General features: G+C 53.3%; 1 protein-coding gene across 1 annotated transcript in view; it reads left to right on the top strand.

The window, feature by feature from the left end:
• The window catches only part of CUNH1orf198 (chromosome unknown C1orf198 homolog), a 32,416-nt gene extending 8,263 nt beyond the window's left edge, over positions 1-24,153 (top strand). Inside the window, exons 2-4 of the mRNA XM_026504199.4 lie at positions 5,755-5,805; positions 17,317-17,865; positions 21,217-24,153. Of these exons, the coding sequence (XP_026359984.1) occupies positions 5,755-5,805; positions 17,317-17,865; positions 21,217-21,273 (657 nt within the window). The 3' untranslated portion in view covers positions 21,274-24,153. The remainder of the gene's footprint in view (positions 1-5,754; positions 5,806-17,316; positions 17,866-21,216) is intronic.
• Positions 24,154-24,810: the final 657 nt, after the last annotated feature.

Below are 24,810 nucleotides of genomic sequence, written 5' to 3'. Positions count from 1 at the left end.
GTGCCCAGGGCCGTGGGCTTGCCCGCTCCGAAGTAGAGGGGGAGAGCGCTGGCCTGGGAAACTGGGGGCTTCTCGTGAGAGCTGTCTGGACCCTGGGTTGCTTTCGTAGGAGTCCCTGTTTGGGGACGACGGGAGCTACCTAGCAGTACTGACCGAGGGCTCCTCTGCACGTGGGGTGGACCGCGCAGGCAGAGGTGGGTCCCCGAGCCCTGCAGGTCCACAGGCACAGGCAGCCCGGTGTGGCTGTGTGGCCACATACTCATAACGTGCAGATGGAAAGGGGCCTGGCGTCGTGGGAGGGGCCGAACTGGGGAAGCTGCCCAGAGGAAGGGCTGCCTTCTAGAATGACCTAGGGAGTTGGTGGTGTAAACCTAGGTCAGGCGGGACCTACGGATTCGGCCTGTTACCACGGCACCCTAGGCGATGCCGATTTACCGCCTGGCCTGGAATAGCTAGGGTACGGCTAAGGTACGGGCCCCCTTGAGGGAGTCTTGAGTCTGGTGTCTGTGAATGTGCCTGCGTGAACCCCGCACCAGGAAGCGCCCGGGAAGGGGCCATTCCCACCGAATACCTGGGGACAGGTGTGCCGCAGGGAGGGCATCCACAGGGAAGGTGTGGTTTGCTCAAGCCGAGGCGGTGGACAGACAGGCCTGCAGCCTTCAGAGAGGCCCAGGGTGAAGGCTGGACTCCCCAACATGCCGCAGGGTCTCCGAAATAGGTGCCTGGAATATTCCAGGAAGGGGGCTGCTTCCCGTCTGCTGGCTGCTAGTGGCCTGGCTTTGGGCAGTGGGAGGTCAGAGGTCCCCTCAGGAAGCCCATGCCTCTGGGTTGGCTTCCTTTCTGGCTCAGACCCGTGGGGGACCTACGGGGCAGCCAGCGCAGACAGTGCTGTCCCCAGGGGCTCGCGGTCCCACACTTGAGACGCAACAATAAAATTCACCCGCCGGGCCTTGAAAGCGGAAAACAAGTTCTACAAGAATAAATGCTCAGTAGTCTCTAATCCAGTTCATGAAGAGGGAAGGTTAATATTTGTAAGATTTCATTGTCTTTGAAATCCATTTGAAGTCCATAGTTTCTCACTGTAGAGTCATTTTGGAAGAGTCAGGACTGGTACAGAGGAATCATAACCCATTATAGATGAGTTGCTTGTAACTAAATAATTTCAAAAGCAAAATGACTGAAATCACTTTAAAATTTAATTGCAGTATTTACATTTAACGTCGAATGTGGTGAATTTCGGTGTGTTCGGTCGCAGGCCTGGGTGTGTTGGTAACTGTTGAACGTCGGGTTGCCGGGAGTGAGGGCGAGGTGCCCTGACCTGGAGCCCCAGCCGATTGCCTGGGGCCCACGGGGGAGCAGGGTGTGTGGTGAGCAGTTTTACGTTCTCAGAAAAAGCTAGTGGCAAAGCCCTACCTCCACACGTGCCCAGCTTCCCCCACTGTCAGCATCGGCCACCAGAGTGGGACGTTTGTTACAGCGGATGAGCCCTGCATTGACCCATGGCTATTGCCCAAGTCCATGGCTGACACTGGGGTTTACTCTTGATGTTGTCCGTTCGGAGGGTTTGAGAAAAGTGTCCATCACTACGCTACGGTAGTACGGTGTTTTCATTGCCCTAACCTCCTCCCTTCAGCTCTGCTAACTGCTGATCTGTGTGCGGTCTTTGTGATTTTGCTTTTTCCAGAACGTCATACAGTTGGGCTTATGCAGGATTGTTGCCTTTTCAGATTCCTTTATGTGGGAAAATACATATAGCATAAAATGTACCATTCTAACCATTCTTAAGTAGACATCCAGTACATTCTCACTGCTGTGCAGCCAGTACCACTGTCGGTTTCTAGAACTTTCCATCACCTCAGTCAGAAACTCTGAATCCATTAAACAATAACTTCCCATTTCTCCCTCCGTGGTGAACTGTATTCTGCTCTCTGTCTCCATGATTTTGCCTTAGTCTAGGTGCCTCAAGTAAGTGGAGTCACATAATATTTGCCCTTTGGTGACTGTCGTATTCATTTAGCATGATGTCCTCTGGTTTATTCCAGTTGCAGCTGGTGTCAGAATGTTCTTCCTTTTGAAGGCTGAGTAGGATTCTGTCGCATGGATTTGCCCCCTTCTGTTTATTCATCTGCTGCTGACATCGGTGTCGTTTTCACATGTTGGCTCCGTCGCAGAATGTTGTAGCAGGTACTGGTGTGCGGGTGTCTGTTCAAGTACCTGCTTTCACTTCTCGCGGCTGCAGCTCCAGGAGTGGAATTTCTGGACCAAGTGGCAATTCTGGGTTTAATTGTTTTGAGAAACTGCCACACTGTTGCCCACATTCCCACCAGCAGTGCAGGAGGGCTCCAACGGCTCCGATCTCCACGTCCCTGCCGTAGTAATAACCACCCTTGAGGGTATGGAGTATATTACTTTTGTTTTTAATACAATGTGTGTGTGTTTTGAAGATTTTATGTATTTTATTTGGGTGGGGGAGGCGCAGAGGGGGAGGGAGAGAGAGACTCTCAAGCAGATTCTGTACTCCACGCACAGTCCGATGCGGAACTCGATCTCACGACCCTGAGATCATGACCTGAGCCAAAACCAAGAGTCTTAACCAACTGAGCCATCCAGGCACCCGTAATACAATGTGTTTTAATTGTGCTTATGTAACTCAGTTTCTAACAATGGCTATCTTTAACAGCAGGTTCAAAAAACGCCTTAACATTTCACAGTCCACTTCTGTAAGCCCACTCCAGCACACCTCTGGCTGCAGCCTCCAAAAGTACAAATGTCTGGGGCCCCCAGAGATCTTAACACACTTGCGCATCCGTTCTTCCAAATAGTAAAGTAAAGTGCTGGAGATTTTGTGTGAATATGCATTCTGGTACCAGGGGCAGAGAACAGATGTTCTTTTTTTTTTTTAAGTACTTTTTCTGCTAGGAGGTGAACATTTGTGTTGGGTGAACATTTTCCAGTAAGAAGTCAGGGCGTGTGGGATGTTAAGAGGAAAGAAGACATGGTGCCTGTCCATCCTGGAGTCCTTGGAGCCACGTGGGGAAGCGCAGAGCCTCCCACATGCTGTGCTGGCCTCTCATGGTTTCCAGGGGCTGTATGTCCCGTGACTCTGCTTTTGTCCTGCGCTTTTGGGATCTAGTGATTTCTAGCTTCTTTCTGTGCCATGCTCCAGAGAAGAAATAATTTCCGGAGAGGTGCAGCATTGTCTCTGGTAGAGGCGTCCCTTATGGAGAGGAATTTGTGAGGACTCTTGGCCGAATCAGAGCCCACTCCCTGACATCCTGTGGTCTAAGCAGCACATGTGTTTTGGTGCCTTGACAGTTTCAGATCTTGGGCACCAGGATGGCAGGTGGGGGAGCCTTTTGGGCCACCCAGCAGAAAGCAGATGTGAGCATCCACGAGCGTGTGCCTGGCCATGTTTGGTTGTCTGCTGGACATCGTGGGAGAAGAAGAAAGAGAACACTGTGCACGCACTGACACTTTGCTGTCCTGGTCCCATTTTGCATCCAGCTGCCTGGAGAGCCTGTTCCCAGCGCTGGAGTGTGCGGCCACGGCTGACATCAGCGCTCCAGTAACATTTTTGCTTGGCATGTTTATTTTTCTTAAGCGTTTTATTATTTTTTATGAGCTCAGAATTGCAGAAATCTAAGGAATTTGCCCCTTGACTGAGTTTCTTGCTGGAGCAAACAAAAGACTATTGACTTGACACCAAGTTTGGGAGAAATCACAGTGTGACCCTCTCTCTGTCTGCGGTTCCCTTGGAATGTTAGCGAATGCGGGCTGCCACCACTGGTGACTGCGTGCTTACTGAGCTCCAGGATTGGTCTCCGGTCCTCTGAGTCCCATGCTTATTTTCCTTGCAAAGCCTTATTTTAATTTTTGCCGATTTCAGCTGCATAACTAATATTTAAGGACAGATCATAGCACATGATGAGGGGATCCAGCTCCAGTGTGCCCTGGCCACTGGGTCTGCCCCCTCCCCTGCCTCCACCTGCCCAGTTAATCTCCACACACCTCCTCTGTCCACTGAGGTGGCCACTGGGCCGTCCCATGTCTGGATAGAAGGAGCACAGGAACGCCTGGGTGGCTCAGTTGGTTAAGTGTCTGCCTTTGGCTCAGGTCAGGGTCCTTGGATCGAGCCCTGTGTTGGGCTCCCTGTTCAGGGGGGAGTCTGCTTCTCCCTCTGCCTCTGCCCCTCTCCCTGCTTATATGCATGTGCGTGCTCTCTCTCTCCAATAAATTAACAAAATCTTTTTTAAAAGAGCACATTTGCCAGTTGATTTCCCTTCACTTTTGTCCTTCAGACCCAAATCTAGACTAAATGATACATATAGGCTCCTTCACTTTCCCCATGTGGAAACAAAGTCCTTCTTGTTTTATGATTCGGAGAGGAACTTAGAGGGTCCTGAGCTCACAGAGTTTTGGAGACTTTCAGGTCACGTAGCCCCGCACTATGCTCCGGTGCCCCCCAGCACACACACGGCCTGGACTGGACCCAGGAGCCCCCACAGCTGAGGTTGGGCTGATGGCCTCCCTCTCATCACAAGGGCTCCTTCTCGAACATTCCTCCAGGCAGCCCACTTCCATTTTTGGAGGGACAGAGTTTGTAAATTGAGATGTAGCTTGTGTTTAGCTGGAATTCCAAATGGGAGGGCAGTGGCCCACATTCCCTCTCATTTGTAGTGTTTCCCGGCAGCCAGGAGCAAAGGGGCCGAGGCAAGCGAGTTCAAAGGCTAAGGCGGGGATGGCGAGGGCTCCGAGAGCTGGCCTTCTGCAGACCCCCTGTGCCTTACAGAGGGGGGCAGAGCCCGATCTCCGACCTCTGGGGACTAGGAAGACCTCACTTCCCTGGGGTGCTTTGTGGAATGACCGTCTCAATTTAAAATACCTTATTCCATGTTCAGTCCGTCGCCCAGTATGTCCCAACTTGGGGTTCAGAGAATATCCCCAGTAGAAGCTAGGCACAGACCAGAGACTTGCTGGCACAGGACGATGGCTGGGGGCTCAGAGGGGGTGGCCAAGAAAAGGTGATTTTCCCGTTCTTGTTCAGGCCAGTGAGCAGAACCTAATGGAGCCACGGTCAGATTCTCGGTTACCGTTCTGAAGGGCTCTTTCCATCATGTTCTGTTGGCGGGGGTGGGCACGGTGTCAGAGCTCTCACTCCAAGTGGGCACTGGCATTCAATGGGCTCGTTCTTCATTGACTTTGCCGACAGCGCCTTTCCGATCTCTGGGGGGCTCGCGGGGGGGAGGCGGGGACGCAGCTGCCTTGGCTTGGCTGGAGGTTGATTGCCTGGCATTCTGTTCATTTGTTACTTCATTTGATCGTCACCACAACCCTGCAAGGGAAGCATGATTCTCCCCTTACAGATCAGGGAAACTGAGGCTCCGAGGGCTCCGCCCTCTTCCCGTCATGGCCTCGTGTGCAGTCGCTGGTAGAGCTGAGGCTCAAGCCTGTAAAGCCCCTTTCCCTTTCCGCCCACATCCCCATCATCGAGTCCCCGCGGGGCCTCCCACACGGGCAGTGAGTGTCCCTCTGGCCAGGGCGCCCCGGGACATGCCTGGCCGCCACCACTGGAAAGATGAGGGAGAAGCCAGACTGTGAAGGTCAGCAAATTCTGTGCGAAGCAAACATCAGGCTTGCTCCGAGCCAGGAGCTGGGCTGAGTCCTAAGTTCGGTTCCCCCGCGGCCTCGGGTGGGTGTTTGCACGGGGTATGTTTGGGTTTGTGTTTCACGTTTATTCTTGAATTTTTATTTCAGGACATAACTTGGCAAGATGAGCACTCTGCCCCTTTCTCCTGGGAAACGAGGGTAAGTTGGATTAAATTTGGATTTGTTTGTCCTTTTAAAAGAGAATCGCGTGGTTCTCTCCTTTTCTTGCAGCACTTGATGGACTCAGAAGGCAGAGGCCCCGCTGCCCGGCTGCCGGTGGAGGAGGATGGGAGGGGAGACAGTTGTGATGGCTAGGAGACCCGTGTCGGGTCGTGATGGGATTAAAGTGGTCGTCAGTACTGCCAGCTGGGGCGAGGTGCCCTGGACGAGGATCCCAGCCATCCTGGGGAAGCAGGGTCAGCCCCGTCAGAGGCTTTCTCTGCTCCTTCCTCTGCCCCCCCAGCACTCAGCACCTTGGTGGGGGTGCTTTCTAAGGCAGAGCTTGGAGGGAAGCTTTTGGGGCGGGGGAGACCGCTGGTTTTATTTAAGATCAACTCAGAACAGCCAGGAAGTTGGGTAGGTGTGGGGGCAGGAGAGACGCGGGGGCAGAGACCACACGGCAGATCTGGGGAGATTCAGCTCTAAGGCGCCAGAGCCTGGGGTGAAAGGCATAGGGAAAGACTCTGCACCCTGTGGACTTGAAGGGGCCGTGGGTCCCCATGGGCAGGTGTTATCGAGCACAGCCCGGTCGGGACGGCTAACTCCTGGTCACTTGTTTACTATCATTATCATCAATATCATTATTATTGATGGTTATTATTGCCAGAGTTGCATAGCAGTATCAAGCTTAACTGATTTTAATTCATTTCCCCTAGCCTCTCTAGTTGCAAAGGAGCGAAAGGACCAAAAGGCAGAAAGGGAAAGAAGGGAAAAGACCAGGATTCTAGAACATTTGGTGCTGTGAGTTGGAGGGCTCATCCCGTAATAGGTGACGAAGACAGCAGAGTGCCTGGAATAGGGCTTTGACCTGAGGTCAGATCAGGGCTTTGAAGCGCCAGGGCTTGCGCTTGGTTTTCCGCTGAGCCCACATCGCTCATCTCAGCAGAAGTGGGCATCCAGGGGGCCTGCAGAGGCAGTGGGTCAGAGTGAGGGCAGAGCAGTGAGGGGTCTGCAAGACACCTGAGAGGCCCTCACACGGGGGCCTGTGTCTTAGAATGAAGTATTTGGCCAGGCTCAGGTGGATGGGGGCAGTGCTTGGTGAGCGGCTGCTGATGGTGCCGAGTGACCCGAGCCATCCTGGGGACGGGGAAGAGCGTGACGTGGTCCTCACGGGACAACCGGGAGGTGGCTTTGAGAGAACGTGGCATCAGTGCAGTGTTCTTCTGGTGGGTGCGGATTCCTCCTGCCTCCCGTGTGCCGCCACGTGGGGTCCCGAACACCCTACAGTAAAGATGCAAACACCTCGTCGCGCACGTGTCATTTTTGTATAGGTGTCTGCAGAGGGCGGGATGAGCGGAATGGTGTGCCTGGAAGCTGGGGTCTCCCTAGAGATCTGGACGCTGCTTGAAGGATATCAAGGAGCAGCCTGGAAATACAGGAGCCCCTACGACCAACAAGGAACCCCGTCCAGTCACACTGGAAGGGAAGCTGTGGGTGGGTAGCGAGAACATCAGCTCACTGGCAGACAGCCGGGGCCTCAGTCTCAGATGGGCTCCCCGGGGTAACTGAGAAGCACTAGGCGTGCAGGTGATCCCTAGTGGTAAGAGGCAGATAGACCCTCTGCAGGTTGGAACCGAACAGCCTGGGATGCAGTGACCCAGAAAGTGGCCCAGATTGTCCTGGACTGGGTCCTCTGTTTGATGGTATCATGGTGATAAAGGCACAGAGGTCAAAAGAGTTAGAATGTCCTAAGTCCTAAATCCATCTTGTGCCCCCTGAGAATATCTGCTCTATTAAGAATTTACCTTGTGAAATGTTCCTTAATCTGCTATTTGCGAGATGGGACATTCCATCTATTATTAACTTGCTACAGACGACATTCTGGGACAAGGATGGGCCGTGGCTGGGGCGGGTGCTGAGACGGGGCTCAGCTGCTCAGGGCCAGCCTGGGCCCAGGTGTCTCGAGAACGAGGACAGCTAACAGGATCAAGGATCACACCTGTGCTGGTGCTAAGTGTCCACAGTTGTGAGCCGAGTCCCTTAGGAACCTGGTTGGGAAGCCTCCAGAAGTTAATAGGTGCTGTAGCAGAGCACCAGCTTGCTTCCCCATCTAGCAGGCTCACTCCGGGTCCTCACCTTTTAGTTTGATCCCTTGAGGTCGGACTTACCTGGTAGAGTGTTAGAACCTTTAGAGGCAAAATAGCAGTCCAGAGAGCAGAGAGGCTTGTCCCTACTCTGTCTTCATAAGTCAAGGTCGGGTTCTAGAAAGAACCTCCCCAGCCTTAACTCGAGTGCCCTGCCTCCCTGGCTCTGTCATGCTCTGCCTGGGGACCTCCAGACTGGTGAGAACTTCTTAGGAGAGCTGCAAACAGAAGTGGCTCTAGGCGGGGCGGGGCAGCTCTGATCTCCAGGTGCAGAATTCGGGGCTTGGACACGGGTTCTTGCTCTCCCTCGTTTGACGCCTTCTTCTCTCCGTCAGTCATCTGTTGATGCATAGCAAACCACCCCACAGCTTCATGGACCAAAGCAGACGTTTATTTGCCCACGATGCTGGGGCTCAGCAGTGTGGGCAGGGCTCAGTGGCTGTTCTCCCATTGGCCTTGGCCGGGATGGCTCCCCTGTCATCTGACAGCCGTCCGGTGGGAGCTGGCCTCTCCAGGATAACCTTCCTTCTGGGTGCAGCTGGGGCAGCCTGGTGCAGCTGGGTGCAGCCCTGAGTTGCCAGCGAGCCAGCCTGGGCTGCTTCACGTGGTGGTGGAAGAGTCCCCTGGGGGCAAAGGCAGAAGCCTACAGGGCCTCTTGAAGCTTAGGCTGGGAAATCACCCAGTGTCACTCCTGCTTTGTTCCGCTGGTCATATCGAGGCACGGTCCAGCCTGGATTCAAGGTGTGAGGGAATAAATCCGAGCTCTTGATGGTGAGTTGCAGAGAATTTACAGCAGTTTATTTATTTAAACAATTTTTGAATTTGAGTGTAGTTAACATGTAGGCATTTTTCAGATAGGATTTTACACCCTAGCAGCCATGACTCTGGGTCCTTTCATTCAATTGTTGATCCATTATCTATTTTTTTGTTTTTAATTGTAAATTACACATAAAATTTACCATCTTAGCCATTTTTTGGTGGATAGTTCCATGGTATCAACTATGCTCACATTGTTGTTCAACTATCACCACCCTCTATCCACAGAATTCTTTGTCTTGCAAAACTGAGACTCTGTCCGCTTTAAACAGCTTCCCCCTCCCTCCCCCAGCCCTTGGTAGCCTCCCTTCTCCAGTCAGTCTCTATGACATCATTCATCGATTTTTCAGAAATTCAGTGGACATTTATAATACACCCAGTCTTTGTCAGACGTTCTGCTAAGGCTCAGAGATGAGTAAACACTTCTGCACTCGAAAAAGAGTCCAGTGAGTGGATGGCTTCATTTGGTGGCAAAACTCATGCAGGAGAAAAGCTTCCGCAACACATTCCTTCCGTCATTTTTCCCATTAGACGTATGTATATACGTGTTGGTAGATACAGGCTCCTGCCTTCCTCCATCTGTTCCGTTCAACAGACTTTCTTTCTTTCTTTCTTTTTTCTTTCCTTTTCTTTCTTTCTTTCTTTCTTTCTTTCTTTCTTTCTTTCTTTCTTTCTTTCTCTTCCTTCCTTCCTTCCTTCCTTCTTTCTTTCTTTGAAAGATTTATTTATTTTAGAGAGTGTGCTTGAGCAGAGGGAGGGGCAGAGGCAGGGGGAAGGGAAGAAGCAGGCTCCCTGCTGAGTGCAGAGCTCGTGGCGGGGCGGGGCTCCATCCCAGGACCCTGAGATCATGACCTGAGCCGAAATCAAGAGTCCGATGCTTAACCCACTGAGGCAGCCAGGTGCTCCCAGTTCATCAGACGGTCAGTGAGTGCCAGCTAAGTGCCCAGCTCTTCCTCTGCTCTGACTTCTTAGCCCCCGATGGATGAACTGAGGCCAGGGTACGCCTGACCCAAGGTCATGGCTGTTGGCAGAACCGAGAATGCCAGGGATTTGGGGGTGCTTGGCCGACTGTCGTACCTCTCTGTGGACTCCTTCCTTTAGGCCAGCCCACAGTTGTTCCACCTATAGAGACTGAGCTGGCCCTGTGCGTGGGACCTGGGGTCACTGCGCCAGTGAAACGCAGCTGTGATCAGGAGAACCCGCGAGGGCTGCACAAGTGCCAGAAGGTCTGTAACAGCCACTCACCCACCTCTCTGAATCGTGCTTCGTCTTGCAGCCCATCCTGCCCACCTGTGTCACCTCCTTCTGAGGCTGACCTGCCCAGAGCCCCTGCCTCTCTGCCCTCTTCCGTCACGGAAGCTGGGGGTGAGTGGTGGTCATCTTTCCCGCTCATCGATCAGCTTGGGGGGTGAGCTAGTTGGGGGGGTGCCTGTGGGCCCCCACGGTGGATTCCTCTCTCATGCTACTGCTGTTTCAAGAGGAAAGAACTTAGCACTTGGAATGCTCCAGAGAGGGAGGCAGGGAGCAGAGAGGATTCTTGACATTCCCCAGTGGGTCTGGGCTGGGGAATTTAGAGGAGATGCCTGCAGAGGCAGGTCAGGCCCTGGCCCTTGCTGGGTCACTGGACTCTAGGGACACCCCCCCTCCCTCCCACACACACTGTGCCTCCCCTTTCCCTGCCCCCGCCCGGGCTGTCTGGCTTCTTTCTGTCCGTCTTGGTCCCCCTCCCAGTGTGCACTGCCTATCTGGGGATGGTAAGTTGGCTTGTGGGGATCAGTTCCTTGATTCCTTTCGTATAAGAAGGTCTCTGAGGGCCAGTATGGACCATTTCCGGAGTAGGGAGGCCTTCCAGCTCCTTCCTTGGGAAGGAGAGTAAGCACTTAGGAGCCTTTGTGCTGAATTTTTGAAAAGTCAGTGAACGATGTCGCATGTCCTGTGCATTGTGCCCTGAGTCAGGCATTGGCACACACATTGGATTCTTCCAGCCCTGGGAGGTCAGTGTCTGTTCCTGCCGTGGGTCAGCATTCCCGGAGGAGCTCAGAGAAGACAGTAACTGGCAGGCAGCTTCAATCAACGGAGAGAGAGTGGAGCTCGGCTCTGCTGGGCTTGCATGAAGGGCATTCTGTCAGGATGTTCTGTGCATAGGGGAGGCCCTGGCCTCCATCCTGTGGCTCTGCTTGGCTGTCCCTCCTCACCGCCCGCCAGAGTTGGAGAAGCATGGTTACATAGAGCCGCCCTGTGTCCCCCCGTCAGAGCCTAAGTCCTTGCGGTCTCCTGGCCTTCCTCACCGAGGCCCCCCATCTCTGGCCAGCAGTCAGCTCTCCCTCCTCCTTCCCCCCACCCCCTGTGCTGTCCCTAGCTCACCTTCCTGAGACCCAGAGCTGATCCCTGTGGTGCTCTGACCTTTCCCGGGTCTCCGAGTGTGGAGTGATGTGTCTGTTCCCTCAGCCCAGAGGCCCCAGCCCTGTGCCTCTGGCCCGGGGGGGTCTTTCCTGCTGCTGTGTCCTGTGCCCCTCGGCCCCGTCCCCCAGGCACTGTGCTCTCCTGCCTCAGTGCCTTTGCTCAGCCCCCACCCCAACCGTTCGTGAAGGTCCGGCCTGTCCTCCAGACTGGCTGCAAACTCAGGTTCTTACGATTCTCCCCATCATAGTGGTGAGCGGCTCCCATGCCCCCCATCTGTGCTGAGCACCTTTGGTGCCTTCCCCCGTGTGAGCCTCCCTACAACCCCGTTTTACAGACAAGGAAATCAAGGCATAAGGTAAGGGGTGTGGACTAGACATCCGGGCCTTGTGCATAACCTGTGTTGTAGCCCCCACGCCGCCTCTTAGATGAAAACGTGGCATTGCTGTTGTCCCCGTGAGAGGACAAGCCCCTGGAGGGCAGAGGCCACCTTATAACTTCGGCCCCTGGGCCCCTATGCACCCACCATCTGTTGGCTTTTCCCCAGGCTCACTCTGCCCGACATATGGGCACTGTGGACCAGAGCAGGATTCGTCCACGTGTCTGTAGGTCCCCTTGCTCCCTGGGAAAAGTATAGGAGGATGTTACTTAGCCCCTGGTCCAAGCCTGTGCCTTGGGATTTGGGTTGGGGAGTCCACCGGGCCTGCTGCCCCCCACTTGCCTCCAGGGTCTGACATTCCCAGTGTCCAGTGGCCAAGTCACGCTGTGTCTTTCCTGTCGGGCTGCTACTTCTACTAGTTTTGTGACTCTGAAAGTTTTGCATATCTTCCCCTTCTCTTCCTTCTCTGGAGGAGGAGGTGGGGAGACGAGATGCTAAATGGTTTGTGGATTTATTCAGATTTGCTCCAGTAAACTATTATATTTCCTGACAACATTTCTGCAGGCTTTGTCTCAACAATTTAGATCTGTCGGACGCTGCCAAGCCAAACAGTTAGTTTTGGCTGCGTGCACTCCCCCTTTGCTGAAATATTACACATTCCTCTCCAGTGAGTGGGGTGTAAAAATAGATACTGGGCTCAGTTGTGGTCTTTCTGTTTTTAGAACGGACGTGGCCAGCTGAGACCCAGTTCCCCACATGGGGTGACTGACGCCCCGTCCCGGCTTGGCCGGACGAAATCCCCCTGCGCCTCCTTCCTAGGGCTTCAGCTAGTGCCGGGGACGTTCGGGGTGGGCTGTCACCACGACTCCCCCATGTCCCGGCTCGAGGATGGCGTGAGACCGCGGAGTCGGATCCCCCCACCCCGACTTCCTGTCTGCACCCGGGGCGGCCGAGCTGGAGTCGTTGGCCCTCCGCTGCTCCTCACACACAGCGTCCGCTGCTGGGCCCCGGCTCAGTGCTGCTCCGCGCTGGGGGACGGGGCTGGCAGCACCTCCCTTCCCAGCAGCGCTTTCGGCCTTCTTTCCAGAAGTAAGAAAATGGGCTCTGGAACTTCATTGTCTTTCCACTTTGCAGTGCTCATCGCAGGGTCCAGAAGTGGCCCCCCTGTTAGACCTTGTCAGTTCCGTGAGGCAGGGGTGTCCCCATCCCGCTCACTGACCTATTATTCCAGAGTCCGAAGGGCACCCCTCCCACCCATCCTGCAGATCCTCTGATACGCTGTGACCTTCAAAGGCATGGTGGAAGGCAGGGGGACAGAGTCCCCAGCAGTCCCAAACAGCAGGCTCTGGGAGAGTCCACAGGACAGGACGGTGGCTCGGCCACAATACTTGTAGGGAGCTTTGCAGCCTGGACTCCGTGGCCTGACGCTGGGCACTCAGCATGGGGGCTCCGGACTAGCATTCTCCCGGCTCTGCTGTTCCGGCGTAGACACTGCCTACAGCTCCGGACAGCAGGCGCCACACCCCGGGCCAGAGGAGCCGGAGCCCAGGGGGCCCCACTAGGAGTATTGCTGACGCCTCACGCACAACTGAGGAGAAGAGCGAAGTAGCTTGTGTTTACTGAGCACTTACTATGCCCCAGGCGCTGGTCTAAGACGCAAACCCTGAGGGGCATCTGTTTGTTTAATCTTCCTGGCAGTCTAGCAAGGCAAGAATGGTTATTTCCCCCTTTTTTACCGAAAAAGACAAAAGCCCAGGTTCAGGGTTAGGTGGCTGGTGGGTGGTTTTGCCGTTTACCGAGGAGGAGTGGGTTGGAGGGCAGGTGACCGCTTTGGGACAGGGGGGTGGGCAGTGCGTGTCAGTGTCCCGGTTGGGTGTCTGGCAGCTGGGGGAAGCACGGCTCGCAGGAGCAGCCCTGGGAGCCCTGGTCTGGGGGAGCAGCGGGGTGGCTGGCAGGGAGGAAACCTGGAGGGGCGAGTCGCTGGAGAGAAAAGCAGTAACGCCTCCTTTGAAATGGCGTGTGGGGCTGAAATGGAAGGTGCCCCTTGTCTAGGACCTGCCAGACTCCACGTCTTTGAAGATGAGTCGGAGGCCCTGTTCCCCCTGTCTGGAGCCACCTTGGCAGCTAACCCCCAGGGCAGGATGGGCGATCCCAGAGGAGGGTACAGTCCTGGGAGGAATGGCCTTGTTCTCCCCCAGACACTGCTCCGCTCGTTTTGCTGGAGTTCCTGCTTTGAAGCTGAGTGAGATGAGATCTAGATGGGGGGGGGACCCTTTGCTCCTTTGCTCTTTTCCACCCTGCCCCTTCCCAACAGGCGTGTGTTTGGAATACAAATGACGGACCCTTTTCCTGCTGGGTGAAGACCCAGCACCGGCGCTGCTGATCAGGGAGGACTGTGTTTGAGAAGGAGAGCGTAGTCCTATTTTCTTCGCAAAATTAAAAACAACGTATATCCAGGGAAAAAGGCTTCAAAGCAGATGTGCTAGAACTTTTTTTCTTCTGTAAGTTTTTTCCCCATTTCACCCCAAAGCTCCCAAACCAAGTAGCCACTAATGTCAGCATAGCTGTCTCCTCTAACCAGACGACACTGTCCCCTGAGATTTGCCACTTCGTCTCTGATTGCCAAAGGAGCCTTGGCACAGCGTCCTTCATTTCGGTCTGTTCAAGGCTGTCGCGTCCAGCCGGTGCTGTTTGGGGGCCCTGCCAGCGATGGCCTGAAGCAGCCTGGGAACCACCAGGACCGCCTCCTCTCTGCAGCGTCCCTGGCTTGGTCCATGGCTGCCCTCCACGTACACAAGTGCTCAGCCTAGCCTTCCAGAGGCTTCTGAGCAGAGATCCCACTGGAGAAATTGCTGATCCTAAAAAAGCCTGGGGCTTGATGAAGTGCTCAGTTTTAAGTGCCTTCCTTACTCTGCAATTTCCAGATCAAAGTCAACTCTTGTTCTAAGCCTTGGTCTCCACTCCCGAGGTATCTTTAGCAACTTGCTTATTTAAACAAAATGTCATCTCTATGCCCACAGTCTCGCTGTATTCTGTTGTGGAATCCGGAAATACACAGAGTACTTCGAGTGGTTTGTTCAGAAACAGCCCTTTAAAAATCAAATGAGATCATTATCACACTTACCAGAATCCTGCCACGGTCGAGGCGTTCTGGTGTTTATGTGGATGTCATCCCTGCTGGCCGGTGGCTTTTATACGCAGCGTGGTGCCCAGCACAGCTTCAGGCCTGGAATTGGGGGATCCAGGTGGACATCAGCGGCACCTGGTGGGCTGGTGACCTGGGAACGTTTGCTTGAATTGTTCCAGATCTCCGTTTGCTCATTTGTAAGAGTGAACATTTTTTTTTAAAACCCAGCCCAACAGGAAGGGTAAGTGCCCAACACGTGAGATGCACTCAGGGTGCCGCAGTGGGCGGAGCTCCAGCTTCGACGTCTTCTCCCTACGACAGCGAGCGGCCTGTGCCCAGGACTTAAACTTAGTGTCTCGTGCTCCCGTCGCACCTCGTCTTCTGAGCCTTGAGGAGAGACCTCTGGCCGTCAGGGTCCGGGCTTGAGGAGAAGTCTCAGGCTGAGAGCACGTGCCGTCCTCTGGGTTCAGGGCCTGCAGGTGGCTCGGGAAAAGGAATGCTTTCATCCTCCCCTAACGAACGTGTCCGTTGCCCATTGGTGAGAGTCTGGGCGAGCACTCTGTGTAAAACTGAGCGAAGGAATACGCACTGAAGTCATGAAGAACCATGTTTTGTGTGTTACGTTAGCACAGTTTGTAAATTCTACTGTTTCCGCGTGGAAGCAATAACTGGACATACACTTTGCTGTGTCACTGGTGGTGTTAGAAATTGGGGCTCCAAAAAACAGATCGGCCGGTCTGCATCTAGAACCATAAAAAGAAAGGTTTAAAGCTTTTGCATTTTGATGTTTCACTTCTGGAAAGGTATCTGAAGACATTAGTTCCGCGTGGGGAAGAGCTGTGTGCATGAGGACGGTGGCGGCAGCCTGAATGAGAAGTAGCCGATTGTGCGTTAGGAATCGGTGGTTAAGGAGCTGGTGGGGCAGCTCCTCCATGAAATAGCTTGTACCCAGGACAGATAATGGATCTAAACACCACGAGGGTGCTTATGATTAAGTGAAAAAAACTATACCCCAAGTTATTTATTGACTTATTTGTTTTTTTAGAGGGGGAAGGAGGGGCAGAGGGGGAGAGAGAATCTTAAGCAGACTCCACACCCAGCATGGAGCCCAACGCAGGGCTGGTCTCGCAACCCCGAGATCATGACCTGAGCCAAAATCAAGGGTCGGATGCTCAAACGACTACACCACTGAGGCGCCCCAGCAATACCCCAAATTATATGCCTAACAGAATCGCAACCTCGTAAAATATATGTATGAAAACAGCGACACAAAAATACGAAACGTAGTGGTTACGGAAGCAGGAAAGCTTACGAATGACTTCTTTTCTAATTCCCAAACCCTCTGTATTACAGTTTTATTGCTTTTATTTAAAAAAGAAGAAGAAGGGGGTCTGAGGGAGAAGTAGGGAGGAAGAGAGGCACATTCAAGATGGATTGTAGAAATGGTGGAGGCCACACATCGCTTGCTGCGCAGAGCCTGGGAGGCCGCATGCCCCAGCGTGTTGTGTGGGGCCGCGGGGGCTGAGGTGTCCTCCCCTCTCCTGCTGTGTCCTCCAGCACAGCGTTGGCGTCGTTCAAGGTCACTGCGCTGAGCAGCCATGGATCAAGTAATGCATTTCTGGGACACTGAGGTGCAGTGTGGGCCCTGTGGTCTCTGTGGGTGATGGCATCCGGGCTTATGGGACGGGGTTTGAGGTGAGAGCTGCAGAGCCCCGTTGAGTGGGAGCGTTTCCCCTGAGGACCCCTCCGCAGGACACACTGTCTCGCCCAGCCCGTGCTGCCATGACAAAGGCCACAGATGGGGGAGGTGGGTTTAAACAACAGACATTCATTTCTCATGATTGTGGAGGCTGGAAGGTCCGGGTTGCCCGTGTGGTGGGGTTCCCGGCTGGCAGACGGCCTCCTCCTGACCGTGTTCTTGGATGGTGGGAGAGAGATCATTGCTCTTGTGTCTCTTCTTTACAAGGACGCTGACCCCATCGTGGTGGCCCCACTCTCGTGACCTGATCATCTCCCAGAGGCCCCACCTCCTCATACATCACTTCGGAAGTTAGGGCCTCTGCGTGTGAATTCGAGGGCCACACAGACACACAGTCCGTAGCAGCTGTGAAGACGGTGTGTCAGGCAGGGGTGGGTGGGCTGGGTCCCCGCGGCTGTTTGGTCCGGAAGAGCGGGCTCTGGCTCTGTTGGTTTCTTTCACCCTTGTCCACCACCCGCCACTGTAGGTAGGGAGTGACAAGCCTGGGCGCTGCGGCTGGGTGCTGACGCTCGCTGTGGGGTGCACCTTCTTCATCGTTTTCGGGGAGGCGGTCACTGCCAGCAGCCCCTCCCCTAGAAGGCACTGGATTCCCCCGTGAGGAGACAAGTGGGTGCTCTGCTCACCAGGCAGAGACCAGAGTCCTCAGCGAGTCAGAGTCTCTGTGCTGTTGGTGGCGTGGAGTGTGGTCTGGCCTTGGTGTCCGTGCTTGTGCCAGGGTGGGTGTGCAGACGGCCCCGTCCTGAAGATAAGCCCTCGGGACAGAGAGTTGTAGCAAATGGATGACAGCCAGCGTTACCGTTGGCGGGCGGGCGGAGGGGTGAGCTGGCACGCCCGTTGCGGGGACCGTAAGCCTTATTCTTTTCTCCCCTCTGTGTCCCTGCTGTAGAGTCAGATGGAGTTCAGTGTCTGTTCCTTATCCATCCAAGAGCCGACCAGCGGCACGGCCAGCGAGCCGAGACAGCTGTCGAAAGCCTCCCAGGGCTCACAGGCCCTCCGGTCCACCCAGGGCGGCAAGTCCTCCAGCCTGGATGCCCTGGGTCCTGCCCGGAAGGAAGAGGAAGCTTCCTTCTGGAAGATCAATGCAGAGCGGTCCCGGGGAGAGGGGCCTGAAGCCGAGTTCCAGTCGCTGACCCCCAGCCAGATCAAGTCCATGGAGAAAGGTGAAAAGGTCCTGCCTGCCTGTTATCGGCAGGACCCCGCCCTGAAGGACAGGGAGGCCAAGGTGGAAAGGCCCGGCAACCTCCGCCAGGAGCAGCGCATCCTTCCCTGCGTCAGCGTCGAGCACGAGAGACCCCAGCCCATCCAGGCCTGCACCAGCACAGTGAAGGAAGCCACACCGTCCGAGCCCGTGGGGAAGCTGTCCTCTCCCGAGGACCGGCAGGAGGACGTGGAGGACGCAGAGGACACTCTGTTCTCGGAACCTATGCCAACACAGGTGGGTGACCTCTCCCTCCAGGAGTGAGCCGGGGAGACCTCCGACAGGATGGGTGGGCCACAGATGCCCTCTCTTTCTTCTTCCCCTTCTTCCTCCTGCCCGTTCTTGGGGGGACTTCAGGGATCAGGAGAGCTGGGCTGTTACTCAGCTCAGCAACTGACACATACGCAAGGAGACGTGTCTCATGGGTCCATCTGGGTGCCATGACTTGTTTGCCTGCTACACATAGATGTTGCACTGCCCTTCCCCAGCTATGTGAGGGCTGGTAAGGGAGGGCCGGCAGCGGGGCAGTGAGCACAGGAAATCACACGGAGAGGGTGGTCAGTGTGGGAAGGATTTGGATACCCACTCAACTGACCGGTCCGTCTGTGAAGTCGGGCTGGGGTGTTGGGAGGAAGGAAGCAGGCAGGACCGCCGAGCCTCTACCAAGAGCAGCCGTGCTCGTTCTCAGGGACCACAGGAAATTCTGGCTTCAAGGAGTGATTGGCAGCTACTCATTTCCAAACAGGATAGCGTTACGTGTCTGGGGAGGAATCCTGAGAAAGGAGTTCTTTTTGGGGGGAAGCAGAAAAAAAGATCTGAGAGGTTCGCTGGTTGAGGAGGAATGCATCCTGAAGAAAGGGACAATGCCGGAGAATAGGGGAGCAGCTTCTGAGTGCTTTCCCATTTCTTTGTGGGAGCCTTGAGCGTTGTCTGTACCAGTTGGTCTGCATTGCTTAAGAGATTGACAGTGAAGAGAAGACGAAGTGTTTGCTTATGAGTTTAAGTGGATCCAGTGTTGGAGGATTGCACAAAAACAAAAAAATAAAATAAACCAACCCAAAGTCATCATATTCCAAAGGGAGGCCTTGGTTTTGAGACATTGCTTTATGATGAACAAAGCAATAGTTTGGATATAGGCGTGTCTGAGCACCATTCCTGGGGGAAAATCGTGGATTGCTCTTGCACCTGGGTGAGAACATAAACAAGGTCTGTGTCCCGTCCATGTTAGAGATGGACAGCACTTCCCAGAGCGTTCATGCTTCCTGGCATTCAGACATTTTCTGCATGGGTGGGAGTGCTTGCTGAGTCCCGAGGTGGGGAGGGAAGGAGGGATGGAAAAGGGCCACCTGCTCACAAATGAGGATGGCCAGAGGGAGGAAAAGAGGGGTCTTTAGGATGGAGTCTGGGTTTTGGAGCCTGGGGAAGTTACCTATTGGCAAGGCAAGCTGGCACATTTGAGGGGCACCCCCGTCACTCCTCTGTGTGTGTCTTGCTGGTTTTCTCCACGTTAGTGCCATCCAGACTCTTTGGCTGTCCTTTTTTTTCCCTTTCTTTTAACACATATTTTAAAAAATGTGTGTTATGGTTAAATATACATAACATAAAATGTGAGTATTGAGTGTACAGCCCTGTGGTATTAGATCCGTTCACAGTGTTATGTTGCCATCACCACTGTCCACAGAACTGTTTCATCTTGAAAAATGAAACTCTGTACCCATTAAACAACTGCCTGTTCCCTCCTCCCCCCTGCCCCTGGCAGCCACCTGTTCTACTTGATACTTCTGTGAATTTGATGCTCTTAGTATCTCATCTAAGTACAATCATAACAGTATCCATCTTTCTGTGTCTGGCTGATCTCACTCAGTAATGTCCTCAAGGTTCATCCACATGGTAGCATGTGGCAGAATGCCCTTCCTTTTCAAGGCTGAATAATATTTCACTGCATGGATTTACCACATTTTGTTTATTGGTCCATCTGTTGATGGCCACGTGGGTGGCTGTCACCTCCTGGCTACAGTGAACAATGCTGCCGTGAGCACAGCTGAACAGATCTCAGTTCGAATCCCTGCTTTCCATTCTTTGGGATATACAGCTAGAAGAGGAACGGAGGGAGGGATCACTTGGTGATTCTGTGTCTAACTTTTTGAGGAACCGCCATACTGTTTCCAGCAGTGGTGGTGCCATCTTACGTTCCCTCAGCAGCGCGCTGGAGGGCCATTTCTCCACATCCTGCCAACACTGGTTTTCTTTCTTCTTTGACCACGGCCATCGCAATTCTGGGAGATGGTACCTATAGGTCTCATCGTGGTTTTGATTTGCATGTCTCCATTGGTTAGGGATGTTGATGTTGACTGTCTTTTCATGTTGTTTATTGGCCACTTGTACATCCTTTCTGGAGAAATGTCTGTTCGGATCCCTCGTCCGGTTTTAACAGTTGAGTTTTGTGTTGAGCTGTGGTCATCATCTGGGCATTTCCTGGAATGGGGTTCCAGGTGCTTCCACTCCTCTCTCAGCAGATGACCTCGTGAGTTGTCCTCCTGAAGAAGGGGAGCCCTATGACAGGAGCTCCATCTACCCTCCATCAGCGGCCCCTCATCTTTCCAGCCTGTCCTCCTCGGTGTACCCATCATCTCCAGCCAGGGCTTTCGGCGCCTCCCCGTCCTGCTGGCGGTGGCCCCCTACCCCGTGTCTTTGCTCTCTTCTGTGTCTCTAACCTTCCCACCCACCTGCTCCTTCTTACAGGCCTGCCAGGCTCGCCGCTGTGCCTCCCTGGTGATCCTTCTCTGATACTTGGCACCTGGGTCTTCCTCTGAAGGAAGCTTTTATATAAAACACGTGACAGTCCTAATTGTAAAGAGACACAGGAAAGTGTGTAGAGGGAGTGGGCAGTCAGACAGCACGTGAAATCCTCTGAGAGAACGGATTTCTGGGTGCAAAGCAGAGTCAAATGCCAACCTCATTGAGGAAACGGGCAGGAAAGCAGAGAGAGGACCACTTGCCTGAACTCGTTTGGGTTTTCCTGTTGTGGCTCACTTTGCGTCAGTGTCAGATGCAGCCACACCGGGCCTGAGACAAGCTTTGAGGGAACTTGCTTTAGTCCGCTGGTGTCATTGTCTCCACGGAAGCGTCTTTGCCATTTGCCAGCTCCCTGGAAGACGGGGTGTCAAAGCGTCCTTCCCGAAGGCTGCAGCCCACCAGGTGGATACGTGTGCCTGTGTGAGAGAGCATCAGAAGGACTGTCTTTGTTGTTTGTTCTCTTATTCCACGATGCCTGCATTTCAACATGCCTGTCCGTGCACAGGTAGAAAAGACACATTTTTCTCCTTTTCTCTGTGAGCTGCTTGCAGACCTGCCTGGGGACAGAGCGGGGAAAGCGCTGGATCCTGGCAGAGTGTGGCTCACATGGAAGTCTTTCATTTTCTGGTTCCCAGCACTGAGGCAAATTGAGGTCAGGGAGCCCCTGACATGGAGGCGAGCGATTTCATTTGGGTCAATTTAGATAAGATGCTGTTTTTAGATTATGCACAGCTTAAAAAAAAAAAAAAAAGAAACCCGTGTCTTACTTTGGTGTTTATGTCTCTTCTGCAGGTCACCTCGAGTAATGTCGTCTTGAAGACAGGATTCGATTTTCTGGACAACTGGTAAAATGTGTTAGACCAAAAAAAAAGATAATAAAACCAAGAACCCCTAAGTGTTTTCCAAAGTGGTGTGGCGGAGGAGGATAAAACGGGCAATATTTCCCTGTGTATTTTCCTGGTTTCTGTACACTTTTTTCTTAATGATTTGGAAACTGGTAAATATTGCCTTGTCCAGATTTCCAGATGTTTCTGTTTTTGGTAAGGCCAGATATATATGCTATTTTCAATGATTTGATAACAGAAGTTTTGCATTTGGAATTTTTTAAGACTGTTAAGGAATTCCGTCAATCTTGTACATAAAGCTTCTGTTCCCAGTTCCACCCAATTTTCCCCCCACTCAGAGAAGGAGTTTTCTCATTGTGTCACAAAAATCGTAAAAGTGATTTCCATCTCTTTGTCCTTTAGCCTCTCCCCTTTTATTAATCGGGTGACCTTTGTTGGGTGGCTGTTGGTGACGTCTGCAGCCGTGGTGGCATGAGTATGCTGGCTGGCTGTGACCACAGAAAGATGACAGCCTCCTCCCCCCTAGTTCCCACCCAACGTTCCCAGCTGTCCAGGGCTTCCTGAAGCCACCCTTCTCGCATCGTGTGCCACCCTCCACCCTCACGATGTTTCCAGGAAACAGACTGTTGGCGCATAGCAGAGATGCTCTTTAAGCAGCCCTGATACATATTCAAACTGTTCATCATTGTTTAAGAAGAGTTGCATGTTTAAAAGTTTTGTATTAACTTTTCATTATTTTGTATCTAGATTTAGACGTTGTAGGGCTACCACTTTTCTTGGGTGTGTACTGGTTTCTTTTGGGAAGTTCTTTGCTACTTACGTGGCCTGGTGGATGTTCCATGTCCTGGGCATCTGCAGGAGGAAAGGCAGATGGCAGGTGTTGGAGGACGGGGCTCTTCTGATTAGTTGTGTTAGAACCTTCCAGCATGAGACTGGCGGGGGCAGCGGACGTCCTCCATCCGAGGACTGGTGAGACTCTCTGGATGGACCTCTCCCCGCATTCCTGACGACCAGCACAAGTGCGAGTCAAGTTTCTGCAGCGCCCCGCAGCGCCCCCTGGAGACCCTTGTGGTCATAGCAATGGCCTCTTTTGGAGCGAGACTTTGCTACCCACTGCTGCTTAGGTGGAGGCAGCTCAGGCTGCCCAGGGGAGCAAGGTGGCCCATGCCCCCGAAGTGGGTGGGAAAGGGCGAGGAGGAGCGTGGGCCTTCACCCTTCCCACCCTGACCAGTGGCCCTGAGCTGCGTGAGCCTGCCGGACTTGCCCGAGTGTGATCTCCACATTGCCTCTCACTGTGTTCTCCGCACCCGAAGCCTTAACCCCTGGGAGTCCGGCCAGTGAGCACCTAGTTTCAGTATCAAAGTGTGTCTCTTTAAAAATGCATTTCTGTTTCGTACAACTTTCTTAAGTGATTTCCAGAATATCTTATCTGGCTCCAAGGTAAAGCACATGGCAACTTTTTTTTTTTTTTCTGGAAAACATTTCTGCCAAAGTTGTGGCCTAGCCAACTTTTGATTTGGTTTCTGCCAATTGCATTATGTCCCTAAACCTCATTTGGCCCCTTAGGGTTGTGGATATGACCTTCCTGCTTTGGTGACTGACTGTATTATGGCAAATATTGGTTCCTCTTGTACCATTTAAGGATGGTTGAAACATGCCAGGGAAAAAAGGTGTCCCGCATGGTGGGGAAGGAAAAGGGAAATCCCAGCTGGCACAGCACGGCCAGGTGCTGGCCCCTCGGGTCAGCCGCGGAGCCTCTGAGCCAGGCTTACCACCTGCCTCCGCTTCCAGCCTGGAGGGCAGTGGCCTGTTTTAGAACCCATGCTTGAAAACAGCGTTCCGTAAAAGAGAGAGAGAGAGACGTACAGGTGTGAGTCTGTGTTCCTTGGTGCTGATGAGCAGGGAGGACCGAACTACATCTGGGAACAGTTAGCCCAAGATGATCTGTCTGTTCTCTGGGGAGATGATTCTGATTTCTTGCCGACTTTCTCACAAAGCCCAGCTATTCCTTTCATGTTCTCCGGGGAGCTGGGGGCTGTGGGGATGGTTGAAAGCCTCTGCCTGCCCTAATGCCACCTGTGATCCTCTACTCAGAGGTGTTCACTTATCTCTTACGACAGCATTTAAAGTTTCGTAATAGACGGCCTCCTGAGACGAAATGTAATGTCAAAACTTGGGAAATCCTAGAGTTGTGTTGCTTGGCCCTGCTTTCAAAAGTAAGGAAGGGACGGTGAGAGGGAGAAGTGAAGGCCTGGAGGACACAGGCTGGTGGGTGTCCATCCCGCCTGACCCGCAGATCCCGTCTCTCAACCCTGGGCGGTCTGTGTAAAGACAGTTCCAGCCCTGCCCCCTGGGGAATTTAGGTTGGGTGTATACCAGTACGGACAAATGAAACTCTTAGGTTTGCCACCTTCCCTCCTCCCCACCATGGATCAGGGTGGAGTTTCTAGAACCAGAAGTTTGTATTTATTATTTTAAAAATACACACTTTTCAGCTGAAGCCTGTGTTTGGTTTTGGGTGTCTCCCCCACCCCACCCCCATTCTGTGCACTGGGGATTCAGCTCAAGGATTTAGTGTCTTGCTTTGGGTGACTGTGTTTTGCAAACTCTGCCCCAGGAACTCAGAAAACAGTTACAGTTCTTTCACTTGGTGGTCCCTACCCTGCTCTCTGGGTTTGGGAGTGCTTCCCACTTGGGGACAGCTGGGGTCTGTCACCCAGCCCTGGCCGCGTCGCACCCTACGGGGATGTCAGAGCCACCTCCCTTTCTTTGCGCCTCCCTTTCTTTGATACACGTTTTCCAAAAAAAATGAAACATTCTTACTGATGACTTGTAACTTGATTGTATTTTATATTAATAGCCTTTAATAAAGCCATTTAAAATACGCTAGGTGTGTCTATTTGGGGCTTCTGCTAGAGTCGGGAAGCCCATCAGGATGATTGCTGTTGAGCACAGAGGAGAAGGATTTGTACTAGTTAAGCAAGTGTGAAACCTCGTCCAGAAGCCTGCTGTGCTCAGACCTGACTCGGCGCCCCCTGCAGGTTAGAGGGAGGTGGTGGCCCAGGTGCACGGGCCCCTTGCAGAAGAGGTGGGAGGGATCCTGGAGGGCTCCTCTGCAGCCCTCGGGTGACGCAGAACCCGTAGCACTTCTTCCCAGAGACAAGCTCATCGCGTCTAGTGACTGACTTGGAAGAGCAGATGCGATCTCCCCGAAAGCTTTCACCTGGAATCTGGATGAAGTGGATTTTTCTTGAAAGAAGTACAAGCTTAAGCATGGCCGGTCAGTCCCCTTCCATCCGTTAGAGTGTGGGTGGTAAGTTACCAACCACAGATCGAAGGGAATTTTTAGATGTCAATTTTCCATATCAAAAAAGCTCTTAAAACTAATACCCCTCAGGAAAATGGTGGTTCAGGCTGACAGACTCCTCCCAACTTCTCAGCCTGCGCAGTGGGCCTTGCTGCCTTGGGCACTGCAGGCTCCTCGGTGAGCAAGTGACGGGACGTGTGGACGTGCTGGTGTGCAGTGGTTGTGACGAGGGTT

The sequence above is a fragment of the Ursus arctos genome, unplaced genomic scaffold (assembly GCF_023065955.2).
Source record: "Ursus arctos isolate Adak ecotype North America unplaced genomic scaffold, UrsArc2.0 scaffold_7, whole genome shotgun sequence".
NCBI lineage: Eukaryota > Metazoa > Chordata > Mammalia > Carnivora > Ursidae > Ursus > Ursus arctos.
Note: the sequence above shows the minus strand (reverse complement) of the source record. Positions and strands in the feature narration are given on the sequence as shown.